The 20,202-nt window shown below is 38.2% G+C and overlaps 1 protein-coding gene across 2 annotated transcripts; it reads right to left on the minus strand.

The window, feature by feature from the left end:
* Positions 1-304: 304 nt before the first annotated feature.
* ttc33 (tetratricopeptide repeat domain 33) lies at positions 305-19,766 on the minus strand. Of its 2 annotated transcripts, none has more exons than XM_027007952.2 (5): positions 19,691-19,766; positions 18,222-18,443; positions 8,498-8,579; positions 6,092-6,223; positions 305-1,043 (listed from the first exon to the last, which is right to left on the minus strand). In XM_027007952.2, exons 2-5 carry the CDS (start codon positions 18,440-18,442, stop codon positions 678-680), a joined length of 801 nt encoding a protein of 266 aa, XP_026863753.1. In that variant the 5' UTR covers position 18,443; positions 19,691-19,766; the 3' UTR covers positions 305-677. The 2 variants fall into 2 exon arrangements, with proteins under 2 accessions (XP_026863753.1, XP_026863752.1); XM_027007951.2 differs by lacking the exon at positions 19,691-19,766 and adding an exon at positions 18,669-19,159.
* Positions 19,767-20,202: the final 436 nt, after the last annotated feature.

Raw genomic sequence — 20,202 nt, forward strand, 5'->3', positions numbered from 1 at the left:
TACAAGTTACCTCTACACTGAAATCCTACACACCGAATAAGATTATGGAGCTCAAGTTTCTCCTCGGCTGTTGGCAATCAATGTGTCTATGTGTGCATGCTGCTGTTCCCGTTCAGCCCTGGCAAGGTAATACATACTGTTAACAGCACTATCTTCCCACATGAGATCTCAAGTTAAACGGAGCCTCTAGAGAGTGAGATGAGAATGACGACATTCCTGGCCTAATCTGTCTCAGGAGAAGCAGGAGAAGAACAAACAAGGCTAAATAAAAAGTCTTTTGGTATGTCAGAAACAGAGCCCTCAATAGCATTCTTGTGTTTACTTCAATTACCATTGTATGAACATATTACATATGGACATATTAATGAACGAACAGACATACTGATTTTTAAAATGTACACACCGATTTGGACATCCAGGTATAAAATGTTTATCTGTTCTGAATGGTAGATGAAGGCCTGGATGAACAAAAGGTTTTATTAAAATATTTGGTAGGGTAAAGTCGATACAGTGTAGGGGGATAATATACTACAATCAGCATCATAGATTTTCAGCGCACTGTACAAGAAACCACAAAAAGCAATAAACCAAATATTACCTTCTATGAGGTAATAATTCCTTGCATGCCATTTAAAAATATCACCCCCCCCACAAAAAAGAAAAATAATCCACACTTCTTACAATACTCTTGCTTTTACTAAAACACTATTTGAAGCATGACAGTTATCTCCTCCAACTGCAACTTCTGTGGCAACACCCTGTGTGTTCACAACAACAGTCATTCTCTTCAAGTTTTCATATCTTTTCTGGCGCTCTGCCACAGCTGTGCAGGCGTTGATAACATCGTCACTCTCAAAGTCTTCATAGTCTCGCTGCAGTTCAGGGGCTTCGTCAATGAGCCGCCGAGCCTCATCTTCCTCTGCGGCCTTCCGCTGGGCAGTGCACTTCTGATCCTGAAGGCGCAATGCCCAGCTCAGGTCCTCCTCCCACAGAGTGCGCTCCAGTGGGTTCAAGTGCACTGCCACCTGGAAGGACCGCACAGCCTAGAATGGACATAACCACATACAATATAGACATGTGCTCAAAACCATCCCAGCAGGAGGGTAAACTTAAAAGAAAATCCTTTTTTTTTTTTTTTTTTTTGTAAGAACAGTTTCCTAAACTTATTCCTAGCCTTACATTTATACTTCTGCTCATCCCACATACACAGATGTTTGTCAAACCATTTTATGTTCTGGACAGTATTCCTACTCTGTTTCTTAGGATGGAGAGATCAGTCTTGAAATCCTGCTTGATGACTGTGCAAAGTCAGTCACTTATGTCATCAGACTGTTACACAACATCTGGTGCTGTAAGAATGGCTCTTGGGGTTTGATAACCTCCAACACGTGCATATTTGCAGAGACTGTTTTAAGCCCTTACCATTCTGACATTGTTATCCTTCCTGGGATGACTTTTATTGGTCATAAAACCTTTGCTAGCATATGCTGTCTTTGCATTTCAGTTGTCATCTGTTTTTAAATACCAACACATGGTCTAAAGGTATTTGTAAAGGAATTCCGATTTTCTCCCAGATGGAGCTAGCCTGTCTCACTTTCATGCTTATTTGAGTAAAAGATTGATGCAAGATGAAACGGACAACAAACAAATGACACATTGTATGCAATCACAGAATAACAAGAATTGCATAGAACAGCTTTTCACAATCATGCAGTTTTTAAAAAAAATCTTATTAAATATTATAATTAAATATCTACATAATATTTTTAAAGTATTATACACCGTTTCATGAACCACAGCAATGTTTATATTAAACAGCTATGATTTTAACCTTTCTAATGATTCAGCCTTTGTTGACAGCTGCAGAAACATTTACGGCCAAGATGGCAGCCATGAGGTCTGGCATGAGGCCTGTCCTGGCACCTGCTCTGCTGCTCTCTATTGTCTGTGATGTCTGTCAGAAAAGTATCAGGTCTATGGAAATAAAGCCATGATGAGTTGTTGTACATCAGGAAGACTAACTACACTTGGAGATTTGGGACTATCTGCCAACATTCCAGAGGTTACACCTAGCACAGGGAGAACTAGATTGCTCTCCAGGTTCAGAAGACTGATCTTATCTAGTGTGTAAACCCTCAAGAATCAAATGGATAAGCTCTTGCTTTAATAACATAAAAAACCAAAAGAACAGAGACTATGCAGATTGCTCAGGCTTCAGTTTATGGCTCCTTCAATGAATTCCTGATAAGGCAGTAGCCTCCCTAGTTACCACTCAACAATTCTTCATTGCTACTAATCTCAGGAAATTAAAGCATCAGTTTGAAATGCAGTGCATGTTACTTCTGAGAAAACTTGCTTCAGTTGTATTAGTTGGTGTATTCGATCCACCAGGATCCAACACTAATAAACCTGTGCCTCAAACTCCCCAACTACAAGCATAAAGTCACTTTCCATAGCAGAGAAAATAAAGCATTGGATCACTGCTACATCTCAATTCTGCATGTTTGCTGTGCATTCCTGAGGGGTTCACTGGGTAAGTCTGACAATGCTGTATTACTCCTCATCCCAAAATACAGACAAAAGTTTACTTCCATCAAGAAAACATTCAAATCTGTCAGGTCCTAGTCCACTGATGCTACTGAAATGCTTCATGAGTGCTTCAAATGCACGTAACTGGAATATATTTAGCAGCGCTTATGACTGCTTCAAACTCACTGATACAGTGATGTCATATACATCAAGCTCTGCAAGGAAATGTGCACCCCTATCAAAACAGTGACATTCCATGTCTGAAAAACCCTGGTTCTCCAAAGAATTTCACATCCTACACAGAAAAGTAATGACCACACAAAAAGGAGACAGGGATCAATACAAAGCAGCCAAATACAAGTTGCATGCTGCAATAAGAAAAGTCCAACTATGCAACAACACTGGAACAACAATTCTGACCCAGAAACTCCACATCAACATGGAAGAATCTTAAGCAAATGACAAATTATAAAATTAAAAAAACAAAATTCCTTGTCCCTTCCAAATAATATCTTTAACCTCACAGATTAAGTAAATGACTTCTATGAAAGGTTTGTTGTTTCTCCTCCTCTCAAACATTAAATCACCCATGGTTCCATCTTGGACCCTCTTATACCCGTTATATCCCCCCTCTCGGTTCCATTTTCCAGACATATAATCTCTTATACTGCATTTATGCAGACGATACATGACTATCCCTACCAGTAAAACCTAGTTATGACAGCACACCAAGTGCCATCTTTAACTCATAAATGTAAAACATTGGGTGTCAATTTTTTCAGTTAAATGAAGAAAAAAAACTTTTTTGGATCTCCAGACTCTACAAACAGTGTAAAGGACAAGATAGGACCTCTGCCTACAAATTTTCGAATTCAACTTAGTGCATTGAAATTTAAGAAAGTAACACTTAAGAAAATATGCTTCTTCCAACTACAGACCATAGCTAAATTAAAATCCTTCATCTCCACTAAAGACCATGAAACAGCCTTACGCAGTCCCATCCATCTCATCTATATTTAGTACAGTCATGTTCCTCACTGTAAGATTTTATTTTCCCCTATACTTGTTTCACTTCACTTATTACCTGCAAAATTAACTGATATTCATGGCTTTCATTTTTAAAGCTCTTTGTTTTTAATTGTTTCTAATACTCATGTCACCTGAGTACAATGTTGTTTTGAATTAAAGGTTTTAGTACCTTTGCTTTTTCCTTGCATATGATTTGAATGAATGCATTTAATAACTATGCATTGCAAATATAAATTGTCTCAGTCCATAATCATTCTATACACATTTAAATAAAGACCATCCTAAAACTATTTGGCCTTAAAATCTGTCATGTTGGAGAGGTCAAACCAAGCTTTAGAGCAGCACATAGCATCTTTTAGTTGTCTGTAATTCTTAGACACCATATTAGAAACCTATAATCATTTTTTGATTATACGGATCTGGAGATCTTATCCTAGATCTGCACTCTGACACACGCGCACGCGCACGCACACACGCGCGCGCGCGCACACACGCACGCACACGCACGCACGCACACACGCACACGCGCACACACACGCGCACACACACGCGCACACACACGCGCACACACACGCGCACACACACGCGCACACACACACGCACACACGCACGCACACACGCACGCACACACGCACACACGCACACGCACACACGCACACGCACACGCACACGCGCACGCGCACACACACGATATGTGGGACCAGATAAGCATCCCAGTATATGCTGAGTGATGTGGAAGTGTGGATAAAACATATGTGAACAAGTCAAATTATCCCCTGAAATTTTACTAATGGTCAGTTAAAAAAAAGCTGTATTATGAAGCTTTATAATGAGAGCTTTTCACACATTCCATCAATAGCACTAAACAAAATGTAGAAAACATTTCTAAAATAACCTGCTCTCTACCAGTTAACCTCACTTCACCATACATTTCTCAAATGAGCAAACACTGTGCTGACAGAAAAGTAAGCCGTTTACTCAGCTGGGCTCATGGTTTGTCTTGTAAAAGGGAGGTTTCAAGTTTACTCTAAAGAGCTCAATCACGTTTACAGATGGAGAGCCAGAGACTTTCTAAAGTACAGGCAGAAGTGTTTCATGCATGTCACCTGTATAAATCATGTAGAAATGTTCAAAGTGGCCAGTACACTTTGCATTCAACAGAAGATGGATTAAGATCTTGTATAGAAACACTAGATTAGGTATCACATCTTGAGAGTCATGAGAAATAATTCATAATAAACCACAATAGGTTTACCAGAAAACATAAACGTCATTTTCACTGACATGATGGTTTAACTCTTACTTAAATCAATGAAAGGCTAGGGAGCAGGGCTTCTTTCTTTTCTGGATAAGTAGCCGGATATTTAGCCAAGTATCAGGTATCTCACTAAGGAAAACCAAAGAGTGTGCAGAAAATGACGTGCCCAGGACTTTAAACTTACACCCCCCCCCCCCCCAAACTAGGCACCCCTAATATCAACTATGAGTCTCTGCCCCATTTTTACAGTGTTACTGGTTAGGTTTAACAGACATGTACTCACACGCAGTTGGTGGTAACTGAGTCATTCAAAAGTTTTAATGCTGGGTGGTTCATGAACTAAAAAAAAAAAAAAGTTGAGTAATAAAGATTAGTTTAGTTTTTGTTGTGTGCTACGGGTTCCCTAAAAAACTAATCAGCAGAATTAAAACAAAATTTGGTTTGGAAAAACATCAAGTCATTAAGTTTATATATTCTGATAGATTCCCAATATTAACACTTTCTCTACAAAGGTTCTGCTGCACAAGTTTGGACATGACTGTTAATATTAGCATTGCTATTTCATTGCCATTTTCTTCCATTAATACTGCTGCCAGTGAACTAAAGTACTGCAGCAGTACATTTAAGAAAGAAAGGGGGGAAAAAAGAGGAACCGCAAATAGGCAGACACATAAAACATTTCGACTTGACTTGACACGCTGACTTCAAAATTGAACACCTAACAGAGCTTCAGGGGAGGGAGATGGAATGCTTTTCTGTTTGTGCATGTACAACACTTCAACCATGCAACTCTTGGCATTAGCATGCCTTAAAACTTGAGTATTGGTGGAGGTGAGTGGGGTGTCGACATGCATGTCTGCACAAACACAAAATACACCCATGTATCATTATAAAAATGTACCCTGCACATCCTGGAGTTTAAAGATTAGCACATGTTCAAATGTTCAATATGTAAATGTTCAAAATGTTTCTATATGCAGAAACAAGTGAATACAAACCCCACAATCCAAGTATTTAAGGGAAGCTTCACCATTACATCTACATATGAAAATGCACAACAAGCAAATTAACTATTAACTTCAGACAGTTATACCAAAGACTATGATTAAATCTAAATGTTTAAGGTTTACACACACACACACACACACACACACACACACACACACACACACACACACACACACACACACACACACACACACACACACACACACACACACACACACACACACACACACACACACACACACACTTCTTGAGGATACGAATACTTACCAGCTCCACCTCACCAAGGCTTAGCTGGGCACGGCCCAAAGTCTGCCATGCCTCCCACCAGTTCGGGCGGAGTCTGACTGCAGTTTCTGCTGCCTGCACTGCAGGGAATACCTCCTGAAGAATTGTCAGCACCTACAAGTTTACAGGCCAGAATTCAAAGACTAGAACAAAGAACAAAACTGTCTATAAAGAATTTCTTTGAGTAGAGTTTACACATGGTCACAACTGAAACTTCCTCAGTTAAGTCCTTCAGTGGTCAGCTGTATTTAGAATTGCAACATTCTTTTTGTGTCATGTAACAAATTGTTTTAGAATCACACATAGGGAACACTACACTGTTGGGCAATGATGCACATATTAAATGAAAGGAATGACTATGCAAGTCATCTAGGTTTAAACAGAAAGACAAAACTGTTAATTTAAAAGCAGTACTTTAGAAAAATGAGCTTTACTGCCCTCAGGCTTTTAATTGTTCATTAGCTATTGATTAGTTAGAGCAAATATTGCAACAATCTGTCAGAACTCTATTTTTCACATCTTGCTGAGCTCATATTCCTTTATTTCTAGTAGTACCATTTCCCCAGGTTAGCCCCATGAAGCCTGCTCTTTTGCAGAGGTTTATTTTCTCCCCATAAGCAGCCAAAACAAGACACTAATATCAGAACCAGTATGACTATTACTTCCGTACACTGAGACTTAAACTCTCCCACATCGGCTCCCTCAATGGATGGATGGTTGGTTTACTGAATTTCTTGGAATGCAGATTCATTATATCAAACATGTCCAACTGGACAAAATCACCAGACAATACATACCTTTTGCTTAGGAAAATATCAAGCTTGTCAAGAAAAATAGCAGTAATGCATAAAAAGGATTAACTGAATTATATGCCTGAATTACATGTGTTTTGGAATTTGCAAATAAACCTCTGAAGCTTGTCAAGTTTCCTTGACAATTCTCAGTACCATGCAGTTCATTGCCCTCACCTGTAAAGACTTGAACAGCACTAAAATCAGTTCCATCACTGACAGGGAGGCAATTTCATTTTTTCAATACTATCCTAACCAAAATAAATTCAAATGTTAATACCTGAAGTTATAAAATTATACATGAATTACAATGAAATATCTTTAAAAATGTTGCTTTTAATCCCTATTCCAGTACTTCCTGGGAGCAATCCAGACTACTGTGGTTACAATTCAGCTGAATAGACTCATATGGGGCTGTCCTTACAAACTTTGTTCTGGGAATCTGGGATCAAGAGCCTTTCCTGAAAATGTTTTAACTTACTGATAAGATCATAGATGGCAAAATGAGAGCAATACATGAAGTAAATCAGCATGCATTTACCATACCAAAAGCATAAAAAAAAAAAAAAAAAAAAAAAAAAAAAAAAAAAAGTCGCCACAGCATGCCTCACATGCCATTCACATGTGATCTGTCAGCAGAAGAAAGAAAACATGAAAGTGAAAGAGAGAAAATAGAAATAATAGAAAAATAGAAGGTAGACAGGTAAAGGACAGAGGTAGACAGATGATCTTTTCTCTCTGCACCTCTGATGGGTGTGCACTGGCTGTCTCTTTGATGCATTTGCTGTTAATGACCAACAGATGTAATAAAAACAAAACATACAAATAAACTGATTTGGTGACTGATGCACAGTATCCATAGTAAATCAAACCAGTATCAACCTTAGGCATATACTTGTTACCAACTATATTGCTCCTGCTGCAAAGATGTACATCCCAGTACATTTATATTTATGGCATTTAGCCAACACTTATCCTAAGCAACTTACAATTATGACTGAATACAACTTGAGCAAATGAGGGTTAAGGGTCTTGCTCAGGGGCAAGTGGCAACCTGGCTTCAACTGGCAACCTTCAGATTACAACTATCTTAACCACTGAGCTACCACTGCGCCAGTAATTTAACAAGTGTTTTAATAGCATTGCCAAACGCTTAGCATATCCAGGGATAGTGGGCTAATCATTTTGGCAGAGAAAAAGTAAGCAGGGGTGAGAGTATGAGAGAGAGAGAGAGAGAGAGAGAGAGAGAGAGAGAGAGAGAGAGAGAGAGAGAGAGAGAGAGAGAGAGAGAGAGAGAGAGAGAGAGCGAGCGAGGGAGGGAGAGAGTTAGTTTACTGGAAGCCACAAAGGGAGTGACAGCATATGAAGACAGACAGAGAGCATGCTTATAGCTGTTCTGGAAGAAAGCAAGAGAATGAGCTTAGCTAGAATGAATGAATGAATGAAGTTAAATGTATATAGCACCTTTAAACGAAGCCAAGGACACTTAGATGTGTCCTACCAAATCAGCATTTACACAGAGAATTATTCATAAAATCAAGCCTAGCTGATCATACTTCATATTAAAGGGTTGTAAGTATTTAGAATGTAGTCAAACCTGTGACTTCATTTCATAAAGGGTGGCCTCTTCTGCATTCATCTGAATTGCTTCATCCCATTTCTTGATCGCCTCCCAATGTCTGAGGGAAACCCACAAAAACAGGTTTTATATACTGCCGAACATTTACAAGAAAGACACAGACACAGATTCCTTCTTTTATACTCAAACATGCTAACACATGAAAAGGGATCTTTGCTTACATAAAAGCACTAAGCCTCTGTTAAGGTCACCTGTTACAAATGTTACTTAATATCACCACACAACCTTAAATCAATTACAAACCAACATTTTATACACCACTTGATGGTAGGTATGTGTCAATATGAAATTCAGATTATGTTCTGAACCTAATACTCACAATAAAGATATACTACATTGCAGTGTACATGTAAATGACAAAACGCAGTAGCAACTTTGTTCTGAAATTATCTTTATTTTTAAAGTAGTGATAGATGTGCATTTTGTATGCAACAATGTCTATTTAATGTATACTCAACATTGTATAAATGTACATGCCAAATGAATAATGGAGTTCAAGTAAACTCCATTAATCATCTGAAAACAGTACCTGTTAATGCAGGTAGAGCAAGATGCTAGCAATGCTAAGGTAATGGGTTCGAAACCCAAGGAGCATGCATAGGGCTCCATTTTTGTGGACAAAATGCAGAAATAAGCCAAAGGCACATATGGTCATGGTAGAAATGTTGTTTACCATGTTATTGACTGGCACATACACACTAATCCTTTACAAAGTGGTTCATTTAGAAAGAAAGGTTGGTTTGACTGGATACATGACCCACAGCGGTTAGGTGTACCACTGCAATATCCAATCAAGTTAATCCCTCTCATTCCATCTGAAAGCTGAATGTGAGCCAGCGACACAGTGACAATGATGGCAGCAAACATGGAGGAACGGCAGCACAAACAAAAATTCACAGATGAAACAACCATACTTTTGAGAGAAGTACAGGGTTGCCAAACTAACATATGGCACTATGACAATAATAATAATAATAATAATAATAAAATTCTTCTTATTATTATTATTATTATTATTTTCACTATGATGAGGATAAAATTATATTTACACAATTGCAATAGGAAATTATTTAAATATTATACAATTTAAATAATTTGTCTTGTCAAATTGATTATTTCTGATAGCCCATCTAGCAGGGTGGTGTTATACTTTGGTAGACCAATTTGAAAACTTGACTGCCACAGGACATCAGGCTAGAGATTGTGTGATCCCTGGTCTGGGGCCGTTAATGCGACAAAGCATACAAAGACATTTTGGACAGGCATATGCTTTGAACATAATAACGACTGGGGAAGAGCTTCCTGTCCTCACATGACTGTGCCCATGTGCACAAAGTGAGGTCAATAAAGACATGGATTGACGACTTCGATGTGGAGGAACTCCAGAAGGCATGCGCAGTGCACTGACCTTAACCCCACTGAACATGTTTAGGATGATTTGGCATGTCAACTGCAAGCCAGGTCTTTTCATCCAACACAAGCGCCTGACTTCACAAATGCTCTTTTGACTGAATGGGCAAAAGGTTCTCACAGACACACTCAAATATTGTGGAAAAAAAACAAAAACAAGACGACTTCTCTGCATAATGCATCCTGGTACTGTCTCTTCTCAGACTAGGTGCTTTTAGACGTGGACATCAGCATGGGCAAGCTGCAATGCAATATGTCCTGAAACCTTTCCATCATAGCCAGCATTAACTTTTTCAGCAGTCTGCGCTATAGCATCTCTTCTGTGGGATTGGACCAGACAAGCTAATCTTTGCTCCTCATACACAGTGAGCCTTGGGCACCCATGACCCTGTTTTCAATTTACCAGTTGTCCTTCATTGGATCACTTTTGGTAGGTCCTAACCACTTCAAAATGGGAACCAGTCTGTCAGGGTTTCCCCTCCTCTGATATTGTGGTTTCCACTCCAACTAGCTCCATGCACTCTTTTGTGGTCTGTGCTCATTAACACCTTCATTTCTAGTTATGTGCGTCTCCACACATCCATGATCCCACCTGTATCTTGTTTTTGGATGACTGTGTATTTATAACTTGTGTTTTCCATTGTAGGTGTCAATTATTGTTTATCTCTTAGAATTGGCATTTCATGCATGTCTGTTCAGTGTCCGTTGTAATACTAAAGTTCTATAGTGATTTGTTTTCTCCATTACTGGATACTTTTTTTTCTAGCTTGTTCTTTTAAATAAATATATCAACTTGCAACCAAGTCCTGCTCTCCTCTCAATATTACAACCAGTCATTTGGCTATCACAATTTGGCCCGTGTCAAATAGGGAAACTGATTTTTCCTTTTTCTAACATTAACTTCAAGTAGTGACTTCACTTGCTGCCTAATATATCACATCCCATGACAGATGCCACTGTAACTAGATAAACAAACGTTATTCACGTCAGCGGTCAGTGGTTTTATTGTTGCGAATGATCAGTAAAGATTATATATTACACACACAGATTTGAGTGGATATACCATTAAAAGCATGCAGAAAGTTTTGAATTCACAGGGTGTACAATGAAGCAGGTTCAAAAGGTGTTTGTGCCTTGGGTTTAATTCAGGTGTAATGCTATCACTCTTACACTTCTTATACACCCAATCTGCACTAAAACAAATTTTTAAAAAAAAAAAAAAAAAAAAAAAAAAAAAAAAAGTGTTCTTAAGAAGCCAATTCTGAGAAAATATGCATATGAACAAAAAATTCTATTGCTGTTTTATTTGCCATTTTATGTGTATATACACCAATAGCAAACAAAACAGCATGATGAAAAGGCACGTAAAAGCATGATGCACATCCCAATACTGTCCCAATTTACTTTCAAATTACAGCAGCAACAGCTGCTATGATAATTTCATATCTGATTCAAGTCATATTTATATACTTGTGTGACAATTTCAACAATGTAAAACTTGGGAAAATATTTTGATTTGAGTAATACTCCTTACTTTGGAAACTGGTATAGCTGTGCTACACAAAAGTATCCTGCTTTCAAGGATGCCTTCATTCCAAGGGTAGAGAACAATGCCAAAGGAATTGGCCAAGATCTGAATGAGGACACCTACATAAGTCAGCAGGTCCAATATACATGGACTAATAACAAGTGAAATTAATTTCTTCAGTTTGAAGTAAGCATCTCTCATCATCTCACTCTCTTAAAACACCAACTACAGTAATACACAGAATGTGCACGCACGCACACACACACACCTTTATTTCTTCTGGCAACAGTCAGAAATCTAGATTTTGTTCTGAAACATTGTTAGGCTTTGAGCCACCATCATCACTACTCTCCAGATCCACATCATTTCCTCATTACAATTAACTTATGCACCTTAAAACCAAATTACACTTCGTCAATGGCAACAAGCTTCTTTCCGAGACACTCAGTATTCAGTAATACACAAATATTGCCCAAGAGCACTTTAGGGTGAGCAACCTATTTTTGCATTTGGTATAACAGACTGGAAGGTATGGAGATAACATATGCATATGACCTCTGAGTCATATTAGCCGAAATGTAAAAATCAAATTTGGTTGAGACAAGCTTAAAAATCAACAAAAGTTAAAGAGTACTTTTCTAATTTATGTGCAGGTGGAGAGAAGAGAAGTGACTGAAACTCTGCCAAATGTCAGTTACTGGAAACCCAACTCTCCGTCTTACACTAATTGCAATTTGCTCCTGTGGAACCAATTTATGCATACATGATCATGTGATATTCTGGTGACTCAGTCAGTAGCGTCTTTTCCTGCATGCTGTGGATGTAATAATACGCAAGTGAAACCGTGGAAAAAGCAAACCTAATCTCTACGATCTTTACAACACAGCTTCAACAGGATACAGTAGCGAACAAACAAACTGTGGTATCATATATGGACATAGTCATAAATTCATGGAAGCAGCCTAGAGCACAATATTGGTTACAGTTTAGCCATTCTATTTGCAAATAAGGTTCACATTTTTGCTGACTGGTGTGTGTGTGTGTGTGTGTGTGTGTGTGTGAGAGAGAGAGAGACCTCTCTTGCTAACTACACTTGGGGGATTTTCACACTTGTTCCAAATACTCGAGTCTGCACCCAGGACAGATTGTAAGCTTGTTTGAGGGAGGAGCTCTTTTTCACTGGTTTGCTTTGACGCACAAGAACTCTATCTGAACAGTAGATTGGTTTCACAAGTCCACACTTCACTTTTCTGTGTGCAGGCTCATAAAGTGGTAGGAAAAAGCATCAGTTTGCTGCTTTTTAACATTTTGTCTGGATACAAACAATCACTGTGCAAGGAGGGCATATACAGTTTTTAATTTTTTCCAGTAAAATATACTCTACAGTGCTATGCAAAAAAAAAAAAAAAAGTTAGGTACCTGAGAAAAACTTTCTGAATCCATTTTCTGGATAGTAAGCATTTATTTACTCAGAAAATACATGAAACTTGAAAAGGAAAGTAACAAAAGTTGAAGCAGTCACATTACAAAATTAACCAATCATGCAGCCCCACGCGGTGCCAGGAGCAGATAGCTTCCACACTTGCTGTGGACCACAATAGAGCTTGCACCCCAGTCCAGCGTTTTCAGAAGGACCAGAGATCGGTATCCTGAACCACTCGGTACCCTGAAAATTGCTTTCACACTTGAGCAAACGTATCGAACTTGCGGAGCAAGCGGACTTGTGTCCAGAAAATATTCTAGTCTGAAAATGTCCTTAAGTGACTATAAGTAGGTGATTAGACAAAAGGTGTCATTTTTCTTCTGACCTCTCATGAAGATATAAAGGGCCATTTTCCCTTCTGTCTATTTCTGTAACATCCTCACACCTTTAGCATGACAAAGATTCTGCAAAAGGGGCACTAAAAGCACTAAACAAGGGCTGGTGAACAGCATAAAGTAGTAATTCACATCAGTGTCTATAGGCCTCATGAAAGAACAACTTGTACAAACAGATTAATTCTTAAATTGCTTATATGAGGAGTTAAGAGTGCTAATCTAATTACTAATTTAGTACCGATATACAATGTAGACATAGAGAACAGTCATACTATCCGAGTCTGATGCCACCTTGGACCATTCCCTCATTTCATTTGAACTACATATGAGCCACAATACAGTAACCTCACCTTGCTACCACACTAGACACACAATCATGTCAGCCACTGCATCTAGATTTATTGTGGCTCTCCCAGACTTGTCATCATTTGTGACCGAGATATCCCCAAACCCCGCGTAACTTGATCAAATGACCGAATGCTTAGAATGAGTATTTCGCTGTACACTCAATGAGGTTGTGCCACTTAGGAATAAAAAAAAAATTAAAAATGACAAAATTAGTACCATGGTATTATGATCACATTCACAGTTTAAAAAAAGAACAGTTGAAAGAATGTAAACGTTGCCACACTAAACTGTGGACTAAACTGTGTTCCAGCTCGCGTGGAAGGAAAAATTATTCTAGATTTCTATTTAGTACAACTGCACATCTAACTAGGGTAAAACTGACTTCAAAGCTCAGATCACATAGTAGTAATGAGTTCATGATTTTTTTTTTCCCCAATGAGAAAATTAAGCACATTAAAGATTAATGTGACACTGGGCAGCTAACTGGAGATCAGAACAACCAAGCCAAAAAAGACTCTAGAATCCTTTACACCCATCCAAGAGCCTGAAGTTATATCTCTGATCTAACACTCAAAATCTTCCACTTGCTTACTATATTCACTGCCCACACTCTTTATTAAGGAAATCCTACCGGAAGTAATTGAACCTTTACTAAATTTAATAAAAACTCTTCCTTGAATATTGGCTACATACCTAAATCATTCAAAATAGCAGTAAGCAGATGACTTATCAGAAAATCTAACCTCAAACCATGTCAGCTGTCAAATTACAGGCCAATCTCAAACCTTCCATTAATTTCCAAGATCCCAGAAAAAGCTGTAACACTACAGCTAAGCTCATACATGAATCAGAACCAGATACATGAAGTCTTTTAGTCAGAGTTTATGCCTCATCATAGTAGAGACAGCACTAATTAATTAAAGTAGTTAATGACCTGTTGTTGGCTTCTGACTGCTGTTATGCCTCTTTGCCTTATATTGGTTGATCTCAGTGCAGCATTAGACACCACAGACCACAATATTTTACTAGATAGACTCGAAAACGTTGGGATTGGGGACTAGCCCTTTCCTGGTTTAAATCTTATCTAGCCGATTGCTATCAGTTTGTTAACATACATGGAGACTTTTCAGCATAAACATGGTTAGCCATGTGTCCCACAAGGATCCATTCTAGAGCCTCTACTTTTTTCTTTATATATGCTACCTCTACATGGCATTATACATAAACACTGTGCTAAACTTCACTGCTACACTGATAACAGTTATATGTCTCAACCAAACCAGAGGACAAATCATCTTACTATGATTGAGGAAGGCATAAAGAACTTCACACACTGACTGTTGATAAACATTCTCTCACTTAATCCTGACAAAACAGAAGTGCTTCTATTAGGCCCACAGAGTTAGGACTTTGCTTTTTAATTACATAATAAACCTCAATGGTCTCCCAATCTCACCTTCATTAACAGTTAAAACAAGGTCCAGCTAGTTCAAAACAACAGCCAGAGTATTTACTAGAAATAGTTTACTAGAAAAGTTTGATCACATTACTCCTATCTTAGCTATATGCATATTGATTATAAAATATTTCTAAATGACCTACAAAGCACCAAACGGTCTTGCTCCACAGTACCTTTACAAACTCCTAGTGCATCATGACCTGCCACGTCTGCTTAGATCAAAAGGTGCAGGCTCTTTACTAGAACCAAGAATAAAAATCTATTGCAAGGGGTAAAGCCTTTTCCTATAAAATCTCCCACATTATGAAATAAACATCCTGTAAATGTTTGAGACTCAGACACAGTCTCAATATTTAAAGCTAGGCTGAAAACATATTTGTATTAAATACTTCCCATTTTAGGTAAAGGTGTGGATCAGGGGAATTGAGAGATAGGGTAAACTGGGATGTGATGATGCTGTCACTTCACCTCTCTTTTGTCCTCAAGTTTGACAGAGCGGAATAGTGCTGATGTTCCAGGGAGCCCTCATGCCCGTGTTTCCTTCTGGCTCTATCTTTTTTGCTGTTATGCCATACCAACTAATAAAATAAGTAATTCCAACAATTTATCTAGTAAATTGTTACAGATTGATACAGTTTTTAAGACTAAGAATACAATACAAGAACGTATATAGAACAAAACACTTCCCGTACAGGTTTGGATTCTGTTAATCACATGTATTCCCTCATCCCCAATTCCATCTTTCCAGGAAATCTGAGCCATTCTCTGGCTCTTTCAAACCAGTTGCGGGCTGTGACTTAATTGCTTTTGTTCAACATGTGCTCTGATTCAACAGAGCCAGTGTTTATGGGGGCTGCTTGATATATGATACCGTGCTTATACTGAGGGCAAGACTCACTGTCCACTTTGATTTCTTTTAGGTAATCCTAAAAGACACTAGAAATGACAGTTTTAGTGTGCTTGATGGCATACGGATAGCTTTTCCAATTTAGGCACAGACAATAGAAATACTAATAGAAGAGCATAAAACCAGTATATTAAATGTATGCATCCCTGACATCAAATATAAAATGATGCAACATATACATAAACAAATATACATGTGTGTACTGGTTTCATGTCTTACCGCCTAATATAAGATTTGCACTGTCCATAATTGTAGATGTTTGGCAGGATTTCTACTGTCCCACCTACCAGTGGGCAGTGGTAGCTCAGTGGTTAAGCTACTTTACTAGTAATCAGAAGGTTGCCAGTACAAGCTCCACCACTGCCAGTTTGCCACTGTTGACCCTTAACCCTCAGTCACTCAAGCTGCATCTTACTCAGAACTGTAAGTCGCTTTGAATAAAAGCGTCAGCCTGGTACATTTTTAGGGTATTTATGTTCACTAGGGGATAATCTCAACATTCTTCAAGAGTATGTGAGTTTTTTAAATGCCATTTTACACTACAAATAAAGTGTACTTATTCCTAAAACCAGCACAAACACCAAACACCAACTACATGCTCTAAACCTACTCTCTCTGTCCAGTATAAGAACAACAGCACCATCTTTTGACTACCTACGGTAAATCACCACATTACCTAAAGAATCTGCTCAGGCCAGATCCACCATGAACCAGTTAGTTCAAACACTTTAAACTGTTTTTTATGTAGTAGGTAAAGCCATGGCATGGGGATAAGTAATGACAGATAAGAAGCCACGAGGGATGAATGCAACCTGTGTTTTCTTAGTTTAATTTTATATCCTAAACCTGATTACCAAAACAGATTTGACTTTGCAGTTTTCCCCTCCATCACAAGGTCTTCAGGATGTGCGCTCATGCACCCCCCCCCTCCCTTTCCAGGAAAGTCTTTAGTGGTATTAAACTTATGCCAAATAAAAAAACCTGATATTGTCATCGCTACATGAATATGGCATCCTACTGGAATACATTTTAAAAATATGGGGACCTTTAAATTTTTCCAGAGCTGTTCGTTTACTTGTTCACTGATGGACTCACGCAAAACAACCTCAATATATGCAATTTTTATTGAAAACTGAACTAGGTCTATATGTCACAACAATTCAAATTAAATTTAAAATGTACATGAAAATGTAACTTCCATGTAAAAAAAACCAAACAAACAAACCCCCCCCACCATCATGCTCACAAGTCAATGTGAATTATAGAAAAAAACAAAAAAACAAACAATCCCAGCCTCTGCCAGAGCAAGCTGCTGTACCTTACATAACTGAACCTCTATTGCCCATCCTCATATTTGTGTCCCCAAATAGCCAACAAATCAGCAAAATCACCAGCACACTGTTTTCTTGTTTGTTTGTTTCCAACTGCATAATACCCTTATTTCTTCACAGACATATCAAGGATTCCAACAACTACTGAGTGAGATTAGGAATGGCTTTCTTGTCAGAAAGATGCTAGAAACTAATGCTGTGGAAACACATTTATTCCAGGAACACAATAAACAAAGATGAACTGCTGAAGTGTTGCATGACCACCTGAAAATGTTAACCCAACCTAAATGTTCATAACTGAAACCAATCATCAAAAATAAAAAGAGTAAAAGTAGAAAACATGAGAATGGACCCAATTTAGTCCATGGGACCAGTACATTCAGAAAATAACCACAACTGCAGATTCAAAAGAAATTTAAACCGTACTTGAATATCTCAAGTACTAAGTTTTCACTAGATACATTCAACACGTACACCACATACTCCCATTAAGTACAGCTTTATTGTGGACAAATATCTGACCACACCACCACTGCTGAATAGTATTTTTGGGTGGCAACCCAGCAGTGATGCTCTCACATGTAAAAACACCAGCAGAGGTGAGAGGGGTAAATGGTGGCTGACAGTGTGAATGGAAACCTATGGGTTACAGTCCAAATGACAGTACAGTTACAGTGTAATTGTACATCTGTAAAATGCACATGCAAGTGTATCTACATTAGCCAGTGAAGTGCAATGTATGTGTTTATAATACAGCAGGTACTGCATGTATATCTGCCTAAAGGAGCATCTACTGTAGACAAATACACAAGAATATGCATGTGCATGCATGCACGTACACCCTTCAACACACCTACATGCATACATGCTCAAACACTTACCTTCCATTTTCAGCCAGTAGTACTCCCTCTTCCTTCAACCTCTTGCTCTTGGCTGTGCAGTCCTCTAACAACAACTCCCGCCTACGCTTGATCACGTGCAGCCAATCAACTCCCTCTATCTGACCATTATCCTCCACCTTTTCTGAGTCCATTTCAAACTGCTGCACTGCTGCCTTAGAAACCCTCTCGCCCACTTTTCTCTTCCAGCCAAATGAGGCCATTCTGTTAAAGATGACATCACGTATGTAACAGTGTATAACTGACTCCATATATATATATATATATATATATATATATATATATATATATATATATATATATATATATACACACACACACACACACACATATATACATACACACACACACACACACACACACATATACATACATATACATATATACAGACATACAGACATATATACATACACATACACATACACCCACGTTCTCTCCATGGAACCTGATGTGACACTTTCTTACAAGCTCCATTTTCTTTGATTCTTGTAAAGGTGCTATTAAAATGAGTGTTGTGAAAAGTGCTATATAATTAAAATTTAACCGAAGTGAAAAGTCTTAGGCCACTCAAGAAATTATAACTACATGCGAGCAAAGTATCTATTTGCCCCTAAATACTAATACAATAAATCAGTAACGTAGGTAAACTTAATTTTTCTTACTATGAATGGAATGGTTCACATCTACCGAACAACAAGTAAGATCAATTTACAGGCGTTTCCAAGAACAATTCGCTAGCAATCTAATTAACGCACCAAAATGTTATGTGCACTGGAGCAGGGTAAACAACAGAAAGGGTGGTTTTGACTAACGGTTTAACGAAGCTACCATGTACTGTGAATCAGTGGCGCATGACGTAGCTATGATGCAAAAGGCTAAATTTATTAAATAAGACATGACGCTGAGGCAGATGACTAGCAATATAGCAAAATCCTTATGGTTCCACTAGCTAGGTACGTTCCTTGCTTTTTAAATCATTCAAAAGCTACATGCATTAAGCCAGATAACTTGGCTAGTGCTAACTAAAGATAGCTAACGTTGCCAGTTAGCTAGCCAGGTTCAACTGCGCACTTCTTGAGCTAAAACATTTAAACTATCCAGTTTATAGACCTTTTATAGAGGAATGGTGAGTAACAATCGAGATACAGCGAGTTATCTAACATTACGTTGTCATGCACTTTCTAAATTATTTATTCTTACAACAACAGTCAGCCTTTTACCACACAAATCTATGCTGATGCATTTCCATATGGTTAACCCTTGCCACAGCTCACACCCTGGCCTAGCTTGCTAGCTAACTATCTTAGCTGACTAAAGCTACCTGAGTGGCGCAGTTTAACACAGTTAAGGACACGCAAAATCGCAATATCAATCACAGACAAATAGGTTTACAAAATAAGTGGGTGTTTTTGGCTTGGCATGCCATCCACAAGAAAACATTTGTTACTCACGTTATACAGAGGGACCTAACGTCAGAAACGCCAGACTAGCACCGGAAATACTACAATATAAACAAACACTCTTAAAGGTACACAGCCAATGACAAATCTGTGATAAATTAATATGATAAGATTTGAGAATTTGTTCATTACGGAAACAAAGGGACGGAGAGTTCATCAGTAGTTAGCTTTAGCAATCATAACCCTCATAAAATTTTGTCTGTGAACGAACCGTTCTAGATGTTGCAAAACAAGCTACCGTGAAATAACATCAACTATTACATCTCTGGTGTCATGACAAAACAAATCTCAAGAATAACAACCTTTAATGTAATTTCAGCATTTTACTCAAAATTCAATATTAGGTCTCATTAAGGATTAATGTCATCTTAGGTAAAGATACTGATTGCTATGATTTGTTGTAACATAGCAAGAGTAGATTACAACGAATGATTGGTAGTATAAGCATTTAGCCAGATGACATGACTTTCCTTTAAAACCTGTTATAGTTTTTCACAGTTTTT

Source organism: Electrophorus electricus, chromosome 5 (genome assembly GCF_013358815.1).
Source record: "Electrophorus electricus isolate fEleEle1 chromosome 5, fEleEle1.pri, whole genome shotgun sequence".
In the NCBI taxonomy this organism is placed as follows: Eukaryota; Metazoa; Chordata; class Actinopteri; order Gymnotiformes; family Gymnotidae; genus Electrophorus; species Electrophorus electricus.